The sequence below is a fragment of the Strix uralensis genome, chromosome 5, assembly GCF_047716275.1.
Source record: "Strix uralensis isolate ZFMK-TIS-50842 chromosome 5, bStrUra1, whole genome shotgun sequence".
Lineage (NCBI taxonomy): Eukaryota > Metazoa > Chordata > Aves > Strigiformes > Strigidae > Strix > Strix uralensis.
Window position 1 is genome coordinate 22627650 of NC_133976.1, and position 22497 is coordinate 22650146.

General features: G+C 37.0%; 1 protein-coding gene across 2 annotated transcripts; it reads right to left on the reverse strand.

Annotated features, from left to right (window-relative positions):
• Positions 1–2355: 2355 nt before the first annotated feature.
• On the reverse strand, positions 2356–22497 carry MLC1 (modulator of VRAC current 1). 2 transcript variants are annotated; one of them, XM_074869330.1, is made up of 12 exons: positions 22374–22497; positions 21510–21693; positions 19286–19375; positions 16699–16752; positions 16511–16612; positions 9964–10065; positions 8991–9062; positions 8408–8524; positions 7416–7472; positions 6229–6351; positions 4758–4925; positions 2356–2932 (listed from the first exon to the last, which is right to left on the reverse strand). In XM_074869330.1, the coding sequence occupies exons 2-12, from the start codon at positions 21687–21689 to the stop codon at positions 2858–2860; spliced, it is 1140 nt and encodes a 379-aa protein (XP_074725431.1). In that variant the 5' UTR covers positions 21690–21693; positions 22374–22497; the 3' UTR covers positions 2356–2857. The 2 variants fall into 2 exon arrangements, with proteins under 2 accessions (XP_074725431.1, XP_074725432.1); XM_074869331.1 differs by lacking the exons at positions 16511–16612; positions 16699–16752.

The window sequence follows — 22497 nt, forward strand, 5'->3', positions numbered from 1 at the left end:
CAAGAAATTTGCCTGTAGGAGCAGAGAGGATTAAAAAATGCTCTTAAAACTGCAGTTTTCCCCTTCTGTTTTCCTAGCTTTTCCTAGCTAAATTGGTAGCTGAGGAAGGAGTTTTGCAACAGATGCACACAATTTTATTTATTTCAGAAGATGTTTCAGCCACATTTCTTTGTTTATTTTACCTAGGGCTACTTCTTTTTTTCTGTTAAGCTAGGACCCTAACTTCTCGTCTAAACTAAGAAGCAGCCCATGGCATTAATTCTACTGAAACCCAGCAAAGCAGAAACCCTTGAAACATGGCACATACACTTGCTGTTATCTCACCAAGCTGACCCCAGAGGGATATGATTTTTGTTCCTTCTTCCCAGCTGTGCTGTGGAAACAGATCATCTACCAGCACACCCTAATTAAAGCTACAAGCAATCAAGATTTACTTTGTGTCAAAAAACAACACACAAACTCCCTTGTCAAAGAGGGCTGACAGGGGGTGTTGCTTTGAATTACAAAAGCATTTATCCACAGAGTGAGATGTACAGCAAAGCTTTCTCTGCCTGAGAAAGGATATTTTCATGTCAGCAGCCAGTCCTACATTAATTCTGGTTTTAAAAGCCTGCCTCTTACCTCCATGATTGCATGGGATGAGAACATTCAACCTCCAGAGCAGTATCCATTGTGGGGTACCTAGTTTACTAGGTGTGCAGAGAAAAGTCCTGGCATCTGGCAGATTGTGCAGTCCCCACTGTGCTGAACAGGGCAGGAAGGGAGCCATCGCCAGGCAGGGAGCCCGGGGGTGTTCATCTTCACTGGAAAGCAGAATCTATGGCTGGTAGCTCTATGACAACCTTTTTTTTTATTCCCATCTATTCCAATCCAAATTCTAACATAATCATTCTGTTTAGCCTGTTTAGTTTTCCTCTTTCTTTTTGATGAATGCAAGTTTCTTCACCTCTTATTAAAATACTTTAGTTCCCCAAAAGAAAGGTAAATATCCCCTATTATATCCTGTCATTAGGTTCTTCCAAGACACTCCTGACAGTAAAACAAAAATTAGTACCTGTTTAAAAGGTTCTTACTGTCTGGGGGAAAGCACCTCAAACCATATGACTCCAAAGAAAGTCAAAGTCCTTCAGCACCTTGTTAGTATAAGCATTTTGTGGAAAGGAAATTCCTTCAGATGTGAAACTTCCCATTAATTTCTTTTCCAACCAAGGTCAGTAATAGAAGTAGTATCTACTTATATCGAACCTTCTGGATAACTAAAGCCAAACATCATTTAACAGAAAAGATACAGATGATCTCTTGAAGATACAAATTCAGTTAAACAAAGGCAAGTGTGTTACCAGAGAAAAAAGAAAGCAAACTGTTAAGATGCATTCTACATATGACTCTATCTTTTCACTTTACAGTGATTCATGAAGAACTTCTACACTACCTACAGTCTTTGTCCAGTTTCAATCCATGTGTGACATTTAGAAAACCGGATTTTTATTTTTAGGTAGAATTGTCACTATTTCTTTGCTACTTAAAAAAAATAGTGTACAATCATAAACTAACTTGTTCTATTTATAAGAATAGTAAGATTGTAGGAGATATATTATTATTTATCTGCCTTGTCGAGAGAATGTTCACACAAGTACCACCAGTAGGGGCATGAGATTTGGCAATATTTGAGAAGTGGCAGCTGCATCCTCTGGTTGTTGATGGACCAAAACCACACACAATATTTTAGGTGAACGGAGAGGCTGCTGTACACATGCTCTTAAGAAGCACTGCTCTATACTTGAAAGAGTATTCTCTATGTATTAAAATACAATAATAAATGTCAGCTTTTCCAAAAATAAAACATGCTAGCATACCTGAAGAGCTCTGCACTGCACACACCTTTCTCTCTCTTTATTTCCCATCCCCAAAAGCAAAGCAGTAAGCCTTGCAGCATGCTCTCAGCCACTATCACCCTAGTTACATGAAAAAGCCTATTAACATGGAAATTCTTAGTGTTCAAAATCTATACGATCATACACATAATCCAGCTAAGAGGAAAAGGCAATCTGTATGGGGGATATCCCTTGTTTGAGGGCAGCTAGGTTCTGTAAGTTTTAAAGATAGTTAAGAAAATAAATAAATGAAAAGTAATATACCTAAAAATACATTTTCATATGTGAAAAAACTCTTTTAATATCAGTAGTATCTCCTGTTATTTGGCTGATTGTTTCTGGTTTGAGGGGTTTTTTGGCTAGTAGATTTTGTGCCTGGTCACTCAGAAAAAGCCCCTTCCCCCTTTCACAGTCCAGAAATGGAAGTTTAATGGGAAAGAATATTCTGTTTTCACCTCTCCAATTAGAATGTCAGTCCACATTCTTGAGTTTACACATAATAAAGACTTTTATTTATATAAAAGCAATGAGATGCAAACCAACTTTACAACTCCTACAAAAGTGAAGTATAAGCAAAAATATCAATTATGACTTGTACTCATAACTTTACAAAAGCATTTATCAGTTACACTGACTGCATAACTGCAGTTATAACAATCTCTTGCAAATATATGAAGCCTACTACATATTGTCATATTTTACTTTGCCATCAGTATAAATCCATGTGACTCATTACCTTTTTTCTACAGCTATCTTCTAAAGCAACACTAGAATACAGATACCAACAGAAGAGACAGATGCGTTAAAAATATTATCAGTGTATTTCAAAATTATTAGAGAGACACACTATTTACTGTGTTATTCCTTGGCTCCTACTGCTGTAACTATATTGCTGTTTATAAACTGAAAAGTTTTTAAGCCTTAATTCAAACAGTTGATTTGTATTGGACTGTACTGTATTGGCTGCATTTGCAGAATCCAAACTACTGAGCCATCTGCACCACAACTGCTTTCCAGGCTTTGTCTTTGTCAAAATCCTTTAAGGTATTATTGGAAACCTAAAAGTAAACAAATTTCAGACAAATGGAAACACGAAACAATGCTCTGTTTAAAAACTGAAGTTCAATCAAGTAAATATCTGAGAGAAGCTATGAGAGTGTAAACACGAATAGTTACAGAGTTACTAAAATATTCTATACACTGTAAATTCGTATAGTTTTCTTTATTGTATAGTATACATTTATGATATAAAATATAATAGTGTAAATTGTATAATACTTGAGACATTTTGGTTAAAGAAACTTGTTCAAATCTCTATTTTAAGCATGTTACTTAGGACATTTTTTCAAGATTTTTGCTAAATTGTGACTGAAAGGCCTAGCACCTATATCTCTAAACCAACTGAAGCAAGATTTATCTACATACATGCAAGCAAACTAAGGTCTTGCCTAAGAACACAGACTTCTGAGAAGCCAAAGGGATCTGCAACTTTACCTGTAATATTATTCATGTGTTTAAATACTAACAGGTAAGCAAAAAGGTGTTGCTTTTCTGGACAAAGTGTTCCTTTTAGTATTTAACTGGCACCCAATTTCTCAGTGACTCACAAATTAGGAATACTTCAGAAAATAAGCAACCTATGCCAAATGCCCTCAGCAGCCTGAGGGGACATAAATCCACAGCTTCCACTTTCCATACCAGCTGTATAATGACTTGACTGAATTTCAGTCTCTGCTCCCAGTGCTTTCCATCCAGGGCTGTTTCAATGCAGATGCTCTTTCTAGAGCAGGGACTGAATTCAGCACTCTCTAGTGCCAGGCCATGCAGTAAGCATCCAGCTAACGTGAGTTATTCTCTCCTAGTCTTTAAGGATACAGCACTTTGCTCTGTACAGCAGAAGTGAGGGAAGTCTAAGTGCTTCAGTGCTGTGCTATGAAATGGATGTAGTTAACCCATGCAGGCTGAAGAAAGCTGGGTTCCCCCAGTCCCTGAAATACCACTCTAGCCCTAAATGATTATATGAAAAGTGGTAACAGTAATACTGGCACCACCATGTTCTAAAAAAATGTATGTGATAAATATGTATCTGAAAGGATAGCTCGAACATGTAAGTACAGGAGGGAAATGGAAGGGAATATCAATTCTGATCTTTATCACCAACTTCGGTAGTGCAGTTAGGACATGGAAAGACCTGGGATGCCAGGCACCCCTCTTTGCGCACTACCAGCACATATAGCCACTCACTCAGCTTGCCCGTTTTTGGTCCTATGCTTCAGGTTCTTAACTCTTCCCATTCCAAGTTTAGGGAATTTAAGAAAACTAACTTGGTTTAGTATATTCACTCCCCCACAGTAGGCCTTGGAAAAGTACAACTATATCAAGTACTCTCATTCCACAGCCCAAAACTTCTGCTCGCATTGAAAGGGTTAAATCCATTCCTTTCTTAATAGGTGGCTATCTCATTATGAGAACATGGTCATGCAAGGCCCATCATCTTTTCTATAACTTCATTCTGACATAGAAATAGCAATTATGGATCTGCATCTTGTGCAGTAGAACTATCATTTTATCTTAGTACAATGACGAACCTCATCTGTAGTTGGGAGCCCATACTACAAATGTAAACAAAAGGGAGCTTTAACCTTACAACTGTTTTTCTCTTAACAGGACTTGTCACAGATTTACAGATATTGCGTCTGTCATGCCCCAGTTATCATTTAACCAGCAAAATATCTCTTTTTTACAAAATTCACCAGTGCATTAACATCTTCACAGTCTTACAGAGCAGCTTTTAATTGTGATCTGAATTATGTAACATGAAACATTACCAAAACAATCTAAAATAACAGATTTTTAAATTTTATAATGGGTATAAATACCTACCTCTGTTGTTTTGTATTCCTGTTTCTTAACCTGTGATGCTGTCCATGACGAATCATGTAGTTTCATTTTTGTCTTGTAATTTACACACTGTATTACAGTTCCAATAGTAAGGCATGCCTGAATTAGCAGCATCAACATCAGAAGCAAGAGGAGTACATCATAAGATTGCTGAAAATAGAGACATGAATATGTTAACTACCAGAATAAAATATTTTCTGCCATTCCCACCCCCATATTCTTGAGATTTGTATCTAGATTTCATTTTTTAACTCAAATTATAATTTACAGTTTATTTCAGCATAAAGCTTCAATTAAAATTTGAGTGCCTGAGTTTACTCAAAGTAGAACAGATCAATAATTTTTAACAAAATGTTAATTTGCCAAATGATCTTTTCCTCTAGAAATAGAACAAAATTGAGGAAACCATCCTCCAAAATATAGAACCTCACTGCTGATTGGACTTGTCTGGCAATCACTGAACTATTGCCTGAACCTGGTTACCATGGCTGGACCTGCCTTGTTTTTCTTTTTTTGGTTACTGTAGGACTGCACCCCTTGCCAATGAGGTCACTGTCCTTGTCTGCCTTGCTGTCACCTTCTGCGCCCTTGTTCACCCTCCTTTGCAAAGCGGGCCACTCTTGCTGCATCCAGACACAAAGTAGTGTAAGAATGCAAGAAATGCTCGGCAGGGTCACACCAACTGTCTACAGTTCAGTCTTCTGTCTCCAACATGTGCAACAGAAGCTACTTAAAGCTGTGGCCACTTCCTGAGGTCCAACCATACACTATGCTCCTCCAGTATCAGAATACGATCACATACTCAAAAGCTGGTTTTACAGTCATTAAGATCTCAGTTTGATAAACATTTTCCCTCTCTTCTTCTGAAATTACAAAACTGCTTAAGGACTAGTGGGTACTAAGAGTCAAGACTCTTACTGACACTATTTTAATCCCCATAAATGGTGAACATCATCTCGGATTGCTAAACACTTTGACGGTAAAGCCCTAGAAAGCTCTTCAGCAGTGCACTGGTAACACTTCATATTGAAATGTTTTAAGATTTGTAAATTTTTCTTCTCTGCCCCAATCCAGGCTTTGAATGAACCCAGGTATAAGCTTACAATCCCAACTGTTGGTAGGCATCCTAAGAAACAGAAAAATGTATTCTTCAACTAAACCTAAAATCTTTAATATATATACTACAAATTTATAAAAACCTCAAGGAGTCCAGCATATTACATATTATTTTTACTGATTTTTTAGAATAATACCCCATTTTTTAAAACTATAATTCCAGGGCAGCAATAGATTTAACATATGTAAAATTGTGTAATTAGTTAAATAAGAGTTTTTGAGTAATTTCTATAACATTTTATTCAATCTTTATAACGCAGTACCATGTCTGCATTGTCAAGTGTGTTGCTACTGTAATAGATAGATGTTAATTTTTCAATTGCGTACAAATACATACTTTAACAGCAGGTGGGTAATTTTTAAAGATGTCAACAACTTGCATGATACTGAAGGATAAGTATGCAGAAGCAGTGAACAATAACGGAGAGGTAACACTGCTAATGGCAATCAGGACCTCAACCTAAAAAATAAGATAATAAATGTTAAATAAGAATAAAAACAAGTTAACACTTTGGTTTGTGAATTCTATCTTCTTGAAGCAAGCATAACAGAAGTGTGTAAAAGTGTATAAGATTACAGATATGAGACAAATATTAACAGCCATCCACATTGCATGGAGGTACAGAAGCAAGCTTTGAATAAATTAAGCTTCCTAGCCAAAACTGTTGTTTTGTAATTCATTTTCCATTTAATATGGGTGATGGGTATTTTGTTTGATTTTAAAAGCCCTTTTCATAGGCAGACCGAGGAAGCAATACCCAATTTCGAGAGCCAGTACAGAAGTATCATTTATTCTTCAGTTTGGATGAAATAATGAGAATTAACAGCAGGTATTACAGATTTACAGCCTAAAATAACTATGCAAATAAATTTGACTGCTTTGAGGCAGATTTATTGACACACAATAGCAGCCGAGTTTCCATTCAAATATCATCCCTACAGGATAAAATTCTGACTTCAGTTGTGGTCACGTGTCATTACTAACTTAAATATGGTTGCATGACTATAACTTAGAACAGATGTTTTAAGGAGGCTTCACTACACATCTGGGACAGTCAAGGAATAAATACACTCTACTGAATATTCTTAGTCCTTGTTGCTAGTCATGCAGATGAGGAATTTGTTTTAAATAGGTTCTAGGTCCAGCAGCCTACACACCTAACTGTCTTCTTTCAGAAATCACAGCTCATAATGAAAGCAGAATGGAACAGAAGGGACCTCAGCTCAGGACCATGAAAGCAGTTCTGGGCACACCATATGAGATACGTCGTTTTCCTACAGTAATATCCATTCCCAAGGAACCAGTAACAAACAGTCCTTTCAATTCTTTTCTAGAATTGGTGGAATTAAGTCTCCAAAGGACCTACTGGATTTCTCTTCAGGAATATCAGCTTACAAACATGCTACATATTTCTGTTATATTTTGTAGAAGTAACTAAAAACAAGTAGTGCCCACTATCACAGGCAGGCTTACTTAGTATTATTCCACTCTAATGACAAAATCCAAGAATTTTACACACTTACCAGACATTTACTTGGATATTCAGCAGCTACATGACTTGCAATAGCACTGGGAAAGCACTAAACAAAAAAGCATAACAAAATAAATATTTACCTACTTGAAAATTACAAAAGTTACAATTGAGTTACAGTGATTCCCACTAGTCATGGATCACATCCTACATTTCCTGAAAAGGTAAAACTGTATAGACTTATTATGACAGTATTAGGAATCAATTAGTCAAATAGAGATAAAACTAATCTTCATTTAACTTGCATTTAATGAGTATCATGTATTAAACCTACATATACTGAAATATTGACACTTCTACATAAAAATCTAATGGACCCTACTGAACTTCATGAATTCTAAATGCTGAAAAACTTGTTTATAATCCTTTTCCACTTCATGCTGAGGGATTTTCCAGACATAGGAGCCATATATAAACCTAATGTTCATTGTCTTCTTTCTCAACTGGTTCAGTTCATGGCAAGCAGGGTAGCACAGCACCCTTTAGGAATCCACTGCTCCTAGGTACAGGTTGTTATTAGTGCCAAGGGTTACCCATCACAGTCTCAGGCTTTTAAGACAGTTAAGGCTAACAGGCTAAAGATGATATTCTAAGGATTCTACCACGATGCAACTAAACTCAACTTTCTATTTTGCAGCCTGACACATCCTAAAACCTAGGATTTGACTGACAAAACACTTCACTTCCAATACCCTTGTTTTATTACTCATTTCCATTTTACTGAACTGAGGACTGAAAATGTATCAGAACATTTTATAAGAATCAAAGTATTGTAAATCAAAATAGAACAAATACATTACACAAATATATTAAGTATATTGAAGCACTAATTCATTTGCTAAGCAGCAATTGCGAATAAGTATTAGGGCCAAATAAATATTCCAGTACAGAGGGAGAAAATGAAAAAAAAAAAAAAAAACCACGAAATTTTTAAAAAATCAAAGACATTGTTTTGAAAGAGTACCTTCATTTTGCACTACTTACAGCAACTAAGATCCAAAAGAATGTTACTGAAAGATATGGACCTGAGACTAGAACATCCATATTCAAAGCAATTATTCCACCAAATACTGATGAAATTCCAATAATCACTTCAACTACCTAAAACAAAGAAGAGCACACAAATTATTAACAGTGCATTTGAACACCAAATTTCCTATTTGCATATAGAAAGGAACTCACTGAAAGGAAAAAAATGCATTTATGGTATTAGCTAAGCATAAAGTCAATGTTTTTCAGATCTCTATGGCAAAACTTCAGCTGGCTTGAGTGAAAACAAGATCAGCCTCATTATACATATTTATGCTTTCATTTATTAGCTCCACTGAACAACCATTAATTATACACTATTTATCCTTAAGTCATTAAGTAGTCTTCTTCCTATTATGCATGGCAGCTATTATTTGTCTTGCAATATTCTAAAAGCAAACATTTTAAGATATATCTCCATTTCTGTCTTTATTCTTTCAGGTCTTACCTACACTGATTTCTTCCTGGCTTTAAAGAAACTTAGCACTTCTTAGATGAAAGAACAAATTGATTTAATGAAATAAAACACTTTTCTTACTGAGTATGACTTCAGAATTCGAGTAGGAAAGCTGACATTGCTCAAAATGATGGTACTGTCATATGCAGTATTCTAGAGGGGAATAAAAAATCATGATCAAAAAACCACAGAAAGCAATACAGTCCTTTCTAATACGAGGTACAACCCGTTACAGATCCTGACAGTGGCATGCAATGTCTGGTTGGCCCACCAGAGCTGACAGTAACACCAGTGTCAGAACACATCAATCACATTAAAAACAAATGAGGTAGTCCCAGATTAGCTGTTATACAACCACTGTTCAACAATGAAATATGGTCATCTTGACACCCCTTTCCACCTTCAAAATACATACTTTCTTCCTGAGCCTTCAGATTTTGCTGATGTTGATAAACAGTAACTGAAGGAGGACAGTACACTACACAACTTTATCTAGCAAGAAATACTTCCACTGGAACCCAAAATGGCACAGCACATTTGTTTTATTATTACTTAAAAGTACTACTGTTATAGAAAAATGAGGGTAGGATTTGGGAGAGCACTTGTGACTAAAACAAATTTTACCTATAGTCAGATACCACCAAATTGTCATACATGATGAATGCTTTCTCCACCTTAGGCTTCAAAAGGCACTGCCTGCATACATACAAGTCACAGTATTCTAATGTTTCATATGTCATTAAGGTTTGTTCTACAAAACAGAAAGAAAATATTTTCCATGCCTGTTCATAAGATATTCAAACAACCCTGTGCTGTATTATTGCAACAGGTCATTTTGCAAGAAGGTCCACTGCACTCAAAGATAGAAGAGGCTATTACTGTTTAGTACGTTACTTTTATTTATTGTTCAAATCTAGTTTTACCATGTAATTTTGAAGTTACATACTGGAGTCACTAGTTACTTGTCAACATATGTAATACAGGAAAAATTGAACATTTTAACACAAAAAAAAAAAAAAAAGGACATTTTTAATCCTTAAGGGAGGGTACATACTTTGTTTCTTGTACAGCAGTCTTCAGTAGACCTAGCTGAAATGATCACAGTAGTTGCCATGAAGATTTCCAGCAGAATAAGTAGAATCAAGTTGAAATTTATCTGTCAGTAAAATCCCAGATATAAATGAGTTACATCTTCCATATTAAAAGGGGGTGGGGGTGGGATCTAGCAGGATCCAGCAGGCTATTTTCTGTGACATTGAGACATATCTGTTAATTAGGTACCTTGTTAAGCGTTTTCTTGGTTCTTGATGAATTTCTAGGACAACACTTATCTGTCTACATAATATTCAGAATACCTAAGCTGAGAAAGAAATATTTATTTCATTTATGGGAATATTCCACCTGAAGATTTTATCACTGTATTCCAGAAGAGCACTTAATGACAAGGGGGCAATTGCTGGGTACGTTTGCATTTTGCAGGACCTTCCACGTGTAGAACACTGCAGCAAAGCATGGAAGATTCACAGGAACAGAAAGAGGACAAACAAGAGCAAGGCTGACTAGCCCAAGGGCTAAAGCAGTCCACTGCAGGGGGAAGAAAGGCCACAGGCTCCCAACCCCTATGCTGCAATCCAAACGGTGCAATACAACGTCTAATGCTGGATGAAAACACAACGCAAAGAACTGGGCTGAGAATCTTAGCTCTGTGCTCTACCTAGTGCTAACAGAGTGCTGATGAACACTCTTCCTGCTTTCATAGCTCTTGCAGGTCTAACAGACTACATTATTGTGCAAAAACATGGATGCTGCCATTCCTCCTGCCACTACTCATCTTCAAGAGATAAATTAGTGAACGTAATAATTAACATTTCTCTTTGGTTCCTTATTATCTCATGAAAAGAGGTAAATACATACTCTACATGGGCTGAATAATTTTCTAGAGGCAGGCAAGTTAGGCAGAGTGGATCTTCCTCTCTTGCCTTCCAAAGCACCATGTTTTTCCACCAGCAGCCGAAGAAAACATTTGGTGGTTAGGTCAGGCCATTGGGCAAAGTACCAAAAGTTTAGGGAGAACTGACTCCATTCAGGACCTATACAATTATAGCAGACCATTCACTGCTTAATAACTTAGGACAGAATTATATTGTTCCCTCATGTCAGACCTGCTTTGCTGATGATCAAATCTCAGTTTTTCTCTCACACATATCTTGCAGCACACGTTTTTTGAAAGAGATCATAGGTGGCAGATTTAAGAGGCTTTTTGGGGCACTAAAATTCATCCTTCTCAGGAAATCATAATTGGAACTATGTGCCTTGCAGTACACAACAGACTGTACAGTTGTACTAGAGCCACAAACAGCAATAAATGTCCTAAGGGTAAGTTTCTAGGGAAAGAGTTAGCATGAATAAAGATATTATTTGGCAAAAGAAGAGGTGTCAAACATGTGGCCTGCAGAACAATTTAATCCAGCCTGTAAATTCCCATTATTTGGATGTGTTTTGACACATAGGGTTGGTACTGACATGGGCTGGCAAGGCCACGCTATACAGTGCAGTGCCAAACAGACATACAAGTTTGAGTCCTGAAGCACTGTAACTACACTGATGGACTAGCTCATTTAGTGCTAGGTATAAGAAGTAAATAACAAAAAATGGAAAAGTAACAGTAAATAACTTAGATTTTTTAATTTAACTTTTATCTTTCCAGTATGTTTTTTCTGATATGACATGTCTAGAATATCAGGTAGAGCCTTCCACTGACAAAATTAGTTCAATACCCCTAAACCAAAGCAAAAATATCTCATCTCCAGTTTTGGAGTGTAGGTGGTTTTCTTGGTTTTATTTTTTAAACAGAAATACAGCTAAAGATAGAAATAAATATCTTTTTATACCATCTGTAACAATGGAAAATTCAATGTTAGATTTCTAAGCACTAAAGAACATTCTCTCTACAACTACCACTGTACATAAAATCTATCACCAGATGCAGAGAACTAAGCTGTGTCCCTAATCCTCTTCCTTGACTAAGGAACATGCAAGTGCAACTGGGTAGAAAGCAGTAGATTAGCACAACCTTAATACAATTTGCTCTAAACCTGCACCAGCTATTAAAAATGTGGCTCACTGAAACTGTATGACAGGGCTGAATCAATTTAAAGATAAAATAATTTAAAGCTGAATATAGTTGCTTAAATGCATACTTTTAACATGATTTAAGATATCCTACAGATGTTTCAAGACATCTGCACAGGTCTGACAAATGACAGAAGACCATAAGGAAACTGATGCCCTCTTGGACCAGATGCTGGAGCAAGGCAGGACAAGCCAACACAAACCTAATGGAGACAGACGCTTATGGTTAGGCAACCAAATCAAGCACTTACACTCCAGTATCCGTGTGCACCCATGTCGCCTAAGCTTCCACTACTGTCACTGAGGACCTAGTCTATACAGAAAGGACAGGGAACCCCAAAAGCTACTGGGACAACCAGTCACTTACTGAGACAGGGTTCAATTATACTAGCTGCTAGTGCCGTTTGAAATATTCAAGCATATTGAACATGCCTGCATGAATGGAATGTATGACACAGGACTGGGAGACTCTCACCCATCCAGAGTAGAAGCAGCAGTCAGGCAGAATATCATAGAATCATAGAACAATTTGGGGTGGAAAGGACCTTAAAGATCATCTAGTTCCAGCCCCCCTGCCATGGGCAGGGACACCTTTCACCGGATCAGGTTGCTCAAAGCCCTGTCCAACCTGGCCTTGAACACTCCAGGGAGGGGGCATCCACAGCTTCTCTGGGCAACCTGTTCCAGTGTCTCACCACCTTCACAGTAAGGAATTTCTTCCTTATGTCCAATCTAAATCTGCCCACTTTCAGTTTAAAACTGTTACCCCTCGTCCTATCACTACATTTCCTGATAAAGAGTCCCTCCCCATCTTTCCTGTAGGCCCCCTTTAAGTACTGGAAGGCCACTATAAAGTCTCCCTGGAGCCTTCTCTTCTCCAGGCTGAACACCCCCAACTCTCTCAGCGTGTCCTCACAGGGGAGGTGCTCCAGCCCCTAATCATCTTCGTGGCCTCCTCTGGGCCCACTCAAGCAGGTCCATGTCCTCCATATGTTGGGGGCCTCAGAGCTGGACACAGAGCTCCAGGTGGGGTCTCACGAGAGAGGAGTAGATGGGGAGGATCCCCTCCCTTGACCTGCTGGCCACACGTCTCTTGATGCAGCCCAGGATACAGTTGGCTTTCTGGGCTGCGAGCGCACATTGCTGGCTCATAGTCAAGTTTTCCATCCACTAATACCCCCAAGTCCTTCTCCGCAGGGCTGCATTCAATCCACTCATCGTCCAGGCTGTATTTGTGCTTGGGATTGCCCCAAACCATGTGCAGGACCTTGCATTTGGCCTTGTTAAACGTCATGAGGTTTGCACAGTACCACTTCTCAAGTCTGTCCAGGTCCCTCTGGATGGCACATCCCTTCCCTCCAGCGTGTCAACCGCACCACAGCACTTTTAAAATAAGAGATGTCTAAGTTCAGGCCTGAGTTCAGATTCCTGCCTTAGCCATCTACACCAAGGATTGTATTGAAGGGTCCCAGTGAGTGGATCAACTCAACTGTAATGGAGGTACAGACACTCAACTTGCAAGGAGACAATAAATGTATGTACTCAGTTTGGAGTTAATATCAATCCTGTTCAAGATCTGAATGCTTTCAGTTACAGTGGCCAGCACGCACAAGGTTCCACTCATTTTTGTCCATCAGGCTTCCTACTCTGAAAGCTGGGAAAAAGAGAGTGGCAGCAGTGGCAGTTTGCATCTTTTACACATCACATCCTTCTTGTCGGTAGTATACCAACTACAGACCTGCACCCTGCTGGAGTGGTGTCACACAGTCACAGTCTAGGATGTGGCTTGTATCTTGCATTCTATTTATATATCTAAAGTAATTTTGTAGTTATCCATCAATACAAGTAACACTAATGAAGAATTACCCAGGTCCTTAATAAAGCAGGGGAGGGGGGCAGGGGGGGAGTTTAAATGTGAATTGTCTTAATTGGATAAACTTACCCTTTTTTATGAGTCTTACTGCTTTTAAACTACTGGCAGTGATTTCACATCAGACCTAGTATTATTTTCTTGTGCAGTTTCCCACGGGGAGGGAAAATAAATATGATGATGAAAGAACAGTTAAAGAGATGGTATTCTACATTTTCTTTGTACCACATGGATAATGGAAAACAGCTGGCAATGAGCTGCCAAACAGTAAGACTGTGTCACTGAAACGGCATCCTTCAAAGAGGAGAGCAAGTCAGCATTACAAATAACTCTTAAGACAGAAAGGTTCAAAAAAGCTTCAGAGCCAGCTCTGCACACACAGTTATCCTCACTTACCTTTATTCAGTGATCAATGACATAGTATGGACATGCAGTAGGCAAGTGAAAAAAATTAAAACAACATAACCAAGAATGCCTTGTGGATATTATTGTAGATAATTAACATTTGGCAAAAAAGAGAATTTGCCTTGTTATAAATTTAAAGTTTGTCACTTACACTTTTCAAGTCTAATATAACCTCTTTTTTCAAATGGTTTAATCTGCTTTGAAAATACAAAAATTGTGAATATTTAATAATAGAAAATTCAAATTTTTATGCAATCAAAAAACTATTCACTTCAAAAGTATACAACTAAATTTAAGCTCTTACACACAGGGACAGCTCAAAGCTTCTTGAGAGCATAAGAAAAATTGATTTTGTCACACTGGGGCTCATTACAAAATAACTATTTATTGTGGTGGCAAAATGAGTCCCTTGGGCCCACCTTTCCTGAGCAGACATAGCACTCCACTGTCCTGACAGCACTGTGATCCTGTCTACCAGGGTAAGGGAATGCAAAGGGACTGGTAGTCTCCAGTCACGCTTCTCTGATGTTTTCTCTCAGAATGCTTGGACTAGTTTCTAATATTTGAACTCTCTACCAAGAAAGAAAGGGAAAAGGGAAAAGGCAGTACCCCCGTGTCTTGCATTTAATTCATTCAGACCCAACAGCCTAAGACACTTGAGGGGGCAAATGCATGAGGGAACTGCCACATTATCAATAAGCTAGCAAAGGCTGTGCAACGAATTGACTGGTATAAACTCTCCTGAGATACACACAGAGCCCAGGGGGCCATGACATTGTCCCATCAAACACAAAGCAAAACTGCCTACATCTAAAGCCAGTACTGCTTGAATTCAAGTGATCTGACAGACCAGAGTACTAAATCTCCACAGCTCAAATTGACTACAGTACTCCATCTCTCTGAAAATTAGGCCAGCTGCACACAAATGTGAAGCTAGACTTAGTGAATTAATTTATAAAGCAGGTTTGTAAGTATTGGCCTAATATACTGCACTTTCTAAGGGGAAGTAAGCACAGTTCATTTAAAAGTTCAACATCTATGAAACCTGGAGCAAACCACATGTTATTAAAATAGCATAGATAACTCCAAAGCAAACTCTATCTCGGCACTATTTTTCTATTGGTAAAGTCTTTTGTTACTAACAATTCAGATCTGCTACATTATTATAGGGAGCCATTATTACTGCTGAGCTCTTAGTATCACAACAGTTGATATGACAGTGGCAAAAGAACTGAATAGCACATGAGAGCAGTCATTAACCTTTATACAAAATGTATGATATAGTTGTATTGAGTACTGCTATTCTGTGATGCTCTATTATGAATATTCATCAGTAGTAACAATAATACCTATCACTGTGTTATTTACTCACACATGTAATATTCTTGTGTAGTACAAAAGTACAGAGATCTCAGAATGTTTTACCATAGCAAAAAAAACCAAAACTACCCTGTAGTTCTACTGTTGGGCTCTGACTACCACAGACAGATGTCAAAAGGTTGTGACTCAAATCCAGTGAACTTTACCCAGCATCAAATATGTGTGCTTCAAATGATGTAACTCCTGCATTCTCTTTGTTGATGATGTATAAGAAAAATGTTCCTCAAAAGCTTCTTTCCTGGTGGCCTCACAAGCAAAACTATCCATTAAAGCAGATCCAGGAAAGGATTATGCTTAATCTGATGATGAAATGTCCTAGAAGCAGCACTGTTTGGGACATCTTCTCATTTCGGTACAATTCAACCCTAAAAACTGACTAATCTACAGATGAGCTACTAATTTATTTTCAATTTTCTTTTCTGACCATGCTCTTTCACAAAAAAAACCCAAAACCAACAGAACTTGCTACAGTCAAGAGAAAAATAAAATCAGTTGATCAAACTGAATCACATTTGAAGATCTCATTCATGTTTTTGAACTTTGAATACAAGAAGATGGGAAAGTCGTTTCCATATTAATCTCCTCTAAGTTAGCTGTACCGTGCATCTTTCAGCCATATAAGTTTTCATCGCTGATGTCAATTTTCCAGTCTTGTCTTAGTAAAGTTACCACTAGATGGTCTCTCCTCACAGACTAAGTAAGAATACTGGGGTATTGACAAGGTAATTACATGTGATTTCCATGCACCTCACCCCCACTTTTTTTTTAACAAAGATAAATGTAGCATTAATTAATAAATGTTTTAGTAACTTACATTTATAGCTGATGGATTGAGGACAAGTTTGCATCCAAACCAAATTAAACATGTTGTTGTAACAGCAAATGTAGAGACAAACAGAATCTGAAAATTGGGTATCTGAAAAACAGTTTTAGAATGGGTTTCTCTCTCATTTTAACCAAAAGGGGGAAAAAATATAATTTCCAATAAAATCTTATACTTACCACATTAATTTTATTCCTCGCTATAGCAAAGCTCACAACTGCTGATGGAATACACTGGGAAAATTAAAAGAGAAGACTAGTGGGATATTCTGCACAAAGAAATTTATATATATTTCTATACATGTATTTTATTTGGTCTGAATTCATATTTCAGTTGACTTAGACAAACAGAAGATCAGAAACTCTGAGGAAATTCTGTTGGTTTAAATATGCCTTCCACATCCCTCAGTTTTGACTAGCTACCCAGCACAACGTGATGAGTAAAGAAAAGAAAGAAAGTCTTTCATGAGGCATTTCATGCCTTTGTTAGTTTAAATTAACTCTAGAAGGCCTGAGATCCTTGAGCAGGAAAAGATAAACACTGCTACTCCCAAACTGGGCCTCCACATTCTTTTAAACAGTCGTGGTTGTGTAAGCTAAAATCTGGCCAGTCTCAACACAGTTCTGAAGAACTTTGTAAAAACTGATCTGTTGAGTCAAATTACACTTCAAGAATTGTGCCTGGGATCTCCACTACATTCACTAGGAACTGTGTTTCTATACTGAAGGGCAGAGCTAAACGGAAAAATCATGCATAAGTGAAAAGCTTCACAAAGTAATTTCTCTATCCCTTAGCTGTTCCCCACCACAACAGACATGGTACCATTACAGATCCAACTCTATTTTCACAAACACATAATGTTACAACATACTACTAAGCAAAATAAAAAGATACTCAACTAAGGTTTTTTTTTGAAGTTTCCATGTTAAATAATGAATCATGTCACAAATGCTGCATTTCTTTACTAATTATCTTTTGACACATCTGAACACTGATGGCTTAACAATGGAACTACTATAACTAGATTACTATTGACATCTAAAATTCTTGGCAGCACTTCCTTAACACCTGTAGTTAACATAATTAACATAATTAAAACATCCTTTTATGTCCTGGATACCCTAGAGTCTCTAGAACATTACAGGACTATGTTTAGGCAACTGAATCCTACTACTAGTTGTAGGAGTCTGGGCCGCGCTGGGAGAAAGTTAGGGCAGACAGAAGAATGCAAGGACGAAGACAAGGCCAGCAAAATAAGGCTGGCAAAAGCACACAAGACAGCAGATAAGTGAGAAACACCTGTGGTCAGCAAAAGCACACAAGTCTGAGCAAAACAGGGTATGAGATAAGGGAGTTTTGGCAAGTTTTGGGCTTTACGTGCTAATTGCAATTAACCAATGCAAATGCTTGCAGAGGCGCGTGAACAGCGCGTGTGGATGACCTGTAGCCTATTAGAAGATAGATGAGTGCGTGTACGGAACTTAGTAGAGTATAAATGTAACCAGAAAAGGAATAGAAAAAAACTAAAACAATAATATATAATAAAAAGATGGACGACCTGATCATCACATTGGTGTTGCGTCGTTTCTGTTCCCGCACGGAGAAATAAGGACCCCGGCTAATGGTGACTCCGACAACTAGTCAAGTTGGTTAAAAAAGTCTAGAGAGCAATTCAGCTCAAGCTAAACTAGACACTTAGTGGTCAGGCACCTATACAGCTCTTTAGGCTCTTCCCACTATATTGACTCCGTTACCTGTAGTAGGAGCTGTAACACCTTACTCACATACACATACCCAAATGTACACATCTTTACCCACAGCAAGCCATTCAAACCCAATGTGATAACCTTCTGCATCTACCAGATCTTTGGTAATTCTCAATTCATACAAAGTTCAAAGAGACAAGATTTGGAACAGAAAAAGAGACATCTCTGTTACTAACACTAATGTTGCAGAGAGTAACACATCAGTGAAGTTAACTTCAAAAACTGCTTCAACTTACACTAACACCTCTAGCAGAAACATAAGTGACAACTCATTCACAGAACAAATCCTGGGACTTGTTTGTTTAAAGTAAAGCATGAGTCTTGCACCTAACTTAAAACAAATCTGCAAGTCAAGTTGTGAACATAACAATGACAGAACAGAATCTTGCCATGAACAAAGCAAGTACATCAGAGTCATCTTACGCACATAGCTCTGAAGTGTAGATTATGTATATATAATCTTATTATATAACCAACAAAAAAAATTTGAGTCCCTAAAAATATAGTAAAAAATACTGGACTTTGGAAATGTCAGACATCTTTAATGTGTATTTTACTAATAAAATAGTAATATTCAAGAGAATGTTAGTCTGCTTCAGTACTTGGATATTAAGGCAAAATAAACTGAAAAAGTAATACTTTGAAATACGATCTGAAATATATTCTGATACCTTTTAGCCAGGAAATTCCCCAAGTACTTAACAATGCAAATTTTCTTAAAATGGAGCACAGAAAATATGTTCATGCAGATAACTACTGCACACCAGTGGTGAGCTGGTTAACAAAAATAGTAGCACAAACCAGTTGTCTTTATGACAATCATTATTCCCTTAACCCTGGGATGAAAATCCATTTAATGAACTGTTAAACAGAATTAAATCTTCCATGAAGAAAGTTAGTAGTAAAAAGACAGACAGAATAAAAGACAATAAACCCACAAAAATTATTTACTGTTGATTTTGTTCTCAAACAGCCACAGCAAATAATTAAGAATGCTTACTGAACCTGCTGCACAACGTAAATAATCCATTTCAGATGGAAAAATATTTCCCAGATATAGTGAAAATCCAGAAGTAATAAGGAGGCAAGTCTGCAAAGCAACAAATAAGATAAATTAACATGAATAAAACTATTTTTAAAAAGCAACTAGTCAGATAGAAATCAGTAATTCCTTTCAAATTAAGCTACTGATGAACATTTAACAATGTGAATAATTTTGAAGAAAAATATCAAAACATGGTGAGTTCTGAAGGAGATGTTTTGCTGGTTACCAAGACTCAATACTGAACAATATAATCATGTCTGAAACAAGGATTGTGCCCTGACTGGGCAAACACCTAACAAAATGCTCAAAAGGTAATTGCAGCACTTAGTGCTAAAAATGTTACAGAAACCCCAACTAAGCCTCTATTTTGCATTCTCTGCTTGACTCCACCAAAATTCATTATGCATATCAGCAGCTGGGCAATTATCAACTAGAATACAGTAACAAAAATAATATTAGGATACACTGATGAAGATTCTTCCACCTATATTGCTGCCTCCCTCCAATCTCTTTCTGCTGTGGTCCAGTGGCACACCCATAAATGTTCAACTCCTCCTGTTCCCTTCTTAACTATTCTGTTTATTTCATAATTATCGAAGTTACACTCTCAGCAATAAATGATTAGTGTATTCTACTAACATTTTTTCTTTTTGCTTGTCGTTCCTTAGTGGGCATTTCTTTGAAGGGGCTGGGGAAGATGAGAGACAGAATGACTCTTCTGTTTTATTGGGGCCTTTTTTTCATGATATAAAATTACAGGGGTCTTTAAAAAGTCCTTGTCAAAAAATGACAGAAAATAAGGATAGCGTATGTATGTATAAGCACACACACAGAGGATTCTGGTGGACTGGAAGACCAGTATTTATAGAACACAGCTTGAAATTGTGCTTGAAGGATATTGAAACATTCCTGCACAAGAACAGCCCATACTAGCAGTCACTCTGATGTCACTACAGTTTGCAACAGCTACATGAAGTAGACAGCGCTGTTCACTGTGACTTCTGTTGCTCAGCATACAGACTTTCCTTTCTGGACACTGCCTTTCAAAGGGGTTGAGAGAAATTAACCACTACAATATTTGGGAGAAAAATCTAATCGGAATTTATTGGATTAGTTTAACAAAACTGAATTTTCATTTATCCATAAAAACCATGCTTCTTGATAATATGACTTCAGGAAATGAGCATTAACCGTTAGTATCTCCAATCATTCACAACAACTCAGTAAAAGGGAAAAATCTAACTGAAGAAAGTTGTTCTTTTTGACAATTAAGTTTGATAAAATTTAATGCAAAGAAAGCCAGTTCTTCTTTTGCTCTCTTTTTATGTAACAGTACATCTGAAAGGAAATCCAAGTTTTTCAAATTGTCAGAAAGGAAAAAATGTTCAGCTGTTTCCATGAAAATAAGGCAGTTCTTTTACTCACTGTGCAAAAACAAGTAATTACCATATTAACAGTGAAACATTTTAGCTCTTAATAAAAATTACTCTTCAAAACACACAAGCTGGCAGAAAAAGAAAAGATCAAATTCTAATTGCTATAATGAATTTTAATTAACTTGGCTCAGAACATGAAGAAGCATATGATGTAAGTGCAAGAGCAGTGTCCTATGATTCCAGCAGTGACACAAAAAGTCAAATCAACACGACGTTCATGTAAGAAACACAAGTATATACCTCACTACCTGAAGAGTCTACCAAATAACTATATGACTATTGAACCCTGAAAAATTAATGTGGCAATTAAGTACCATACAAATTTTTCATGCCAAAATGCTATCATGCCAAGTAAAGTACTTTGAACAGTTAAAAATATGTTAAAAGGATGTACATGATCAGGATACTTTACATCCTTTACCAAAAAGCAGTGCTTATACATATATATGGGTTGATATTTACCACTACCACACTCATTCTGTTTATGCTATATGATTAATATTAAAGAGAAAAATCAGTCTTCATACAGCATCTTTGATTAGTGCAGAATTACCCACAGAACCATTAGTCAATTAAGTGTTACACTCTAAATTTGCTAAACATGTTCCTTTCTGTACAAATATTTATATTCAATACTATCAGTGATGAAATTCTGAGTTCCCAAATGATGTGAAACAGAACAGATTACTCGGCACTGAGACCTCACCTACATTTTAAAATTTTGTATCATTTAAAGTACTTACTCCCATCAGCAAAGAAAAGATCCATGTTCTGTAACTAAAGCAAGGATGCAGCCTCTTTGATAGCTGAAGGTCACTGGATTTGATATCTGGTATATAATTTCCATTCTCTTGTTTTCCCCTCTCCAAAGTTGGCATCCTGTCATAGCTAAATTCTTCTCTGTAACCTTCTTCCCTGGTCATAACACTTCACAAAGGCAATTAAATAATAATAATGGAAATGCAAATGATGAAGAAAGACCAAGAATATAATTTAGTTCCTTCACATACTCAGATCAGTGCTCAGCTAGGTTTTTGTCTATTTAAGCTAAAATAAATAAAAGCATATTTAGTAACAAGCTGTATTTACATTTCAAAATATGTAAGCATTCTAACAACTCACTTGTGTACAATAAGTTACATCCTATAGCCACAGTTCATAATAATACAGTATAAATACCAACAAAATGAAAGTTTGTGTATCTATGATACCTCAATAGACTTATTTCAAGATCTAAGAACCATTTTTGGAGGTGTCTAGTATGGGGGTAACTTTATAACCAAAGCTTTTTTCTTTTTTTTTTTTTTAACTCTAGGACAGAAGATATTTAACATATTTAGATATTAGCTTCTATTTGATTTTAACACTTCTTATCAGGTATCTAAAATGACAGACTTCACTACGAGTACGATGACCTCATATACTCACAATAACTCAGCTACAGCAAACTGTTTCTAATTTACCCAGGATGAACCATTTCTCTTGTTCACTTAGCCCTTTTTTGTTCATCTCACTGCTTGCCAACCTGTTCAAATACCTTGAGAAGTATCTTATATTAGAATTAAGTTACTGCATATTTTTCAACAGTTAAAAACCTTCATGCTTACCTTCAACTGAAAAGTTAACTGTCAGTTTAAAACAGTCTTGTGAACACAGCTGCCTGTACACTTTGTGATATTCTCACCGTTCAGTGAGTCATGCCGTCTTTGAAAAGTTCTCCCTTACACTTTG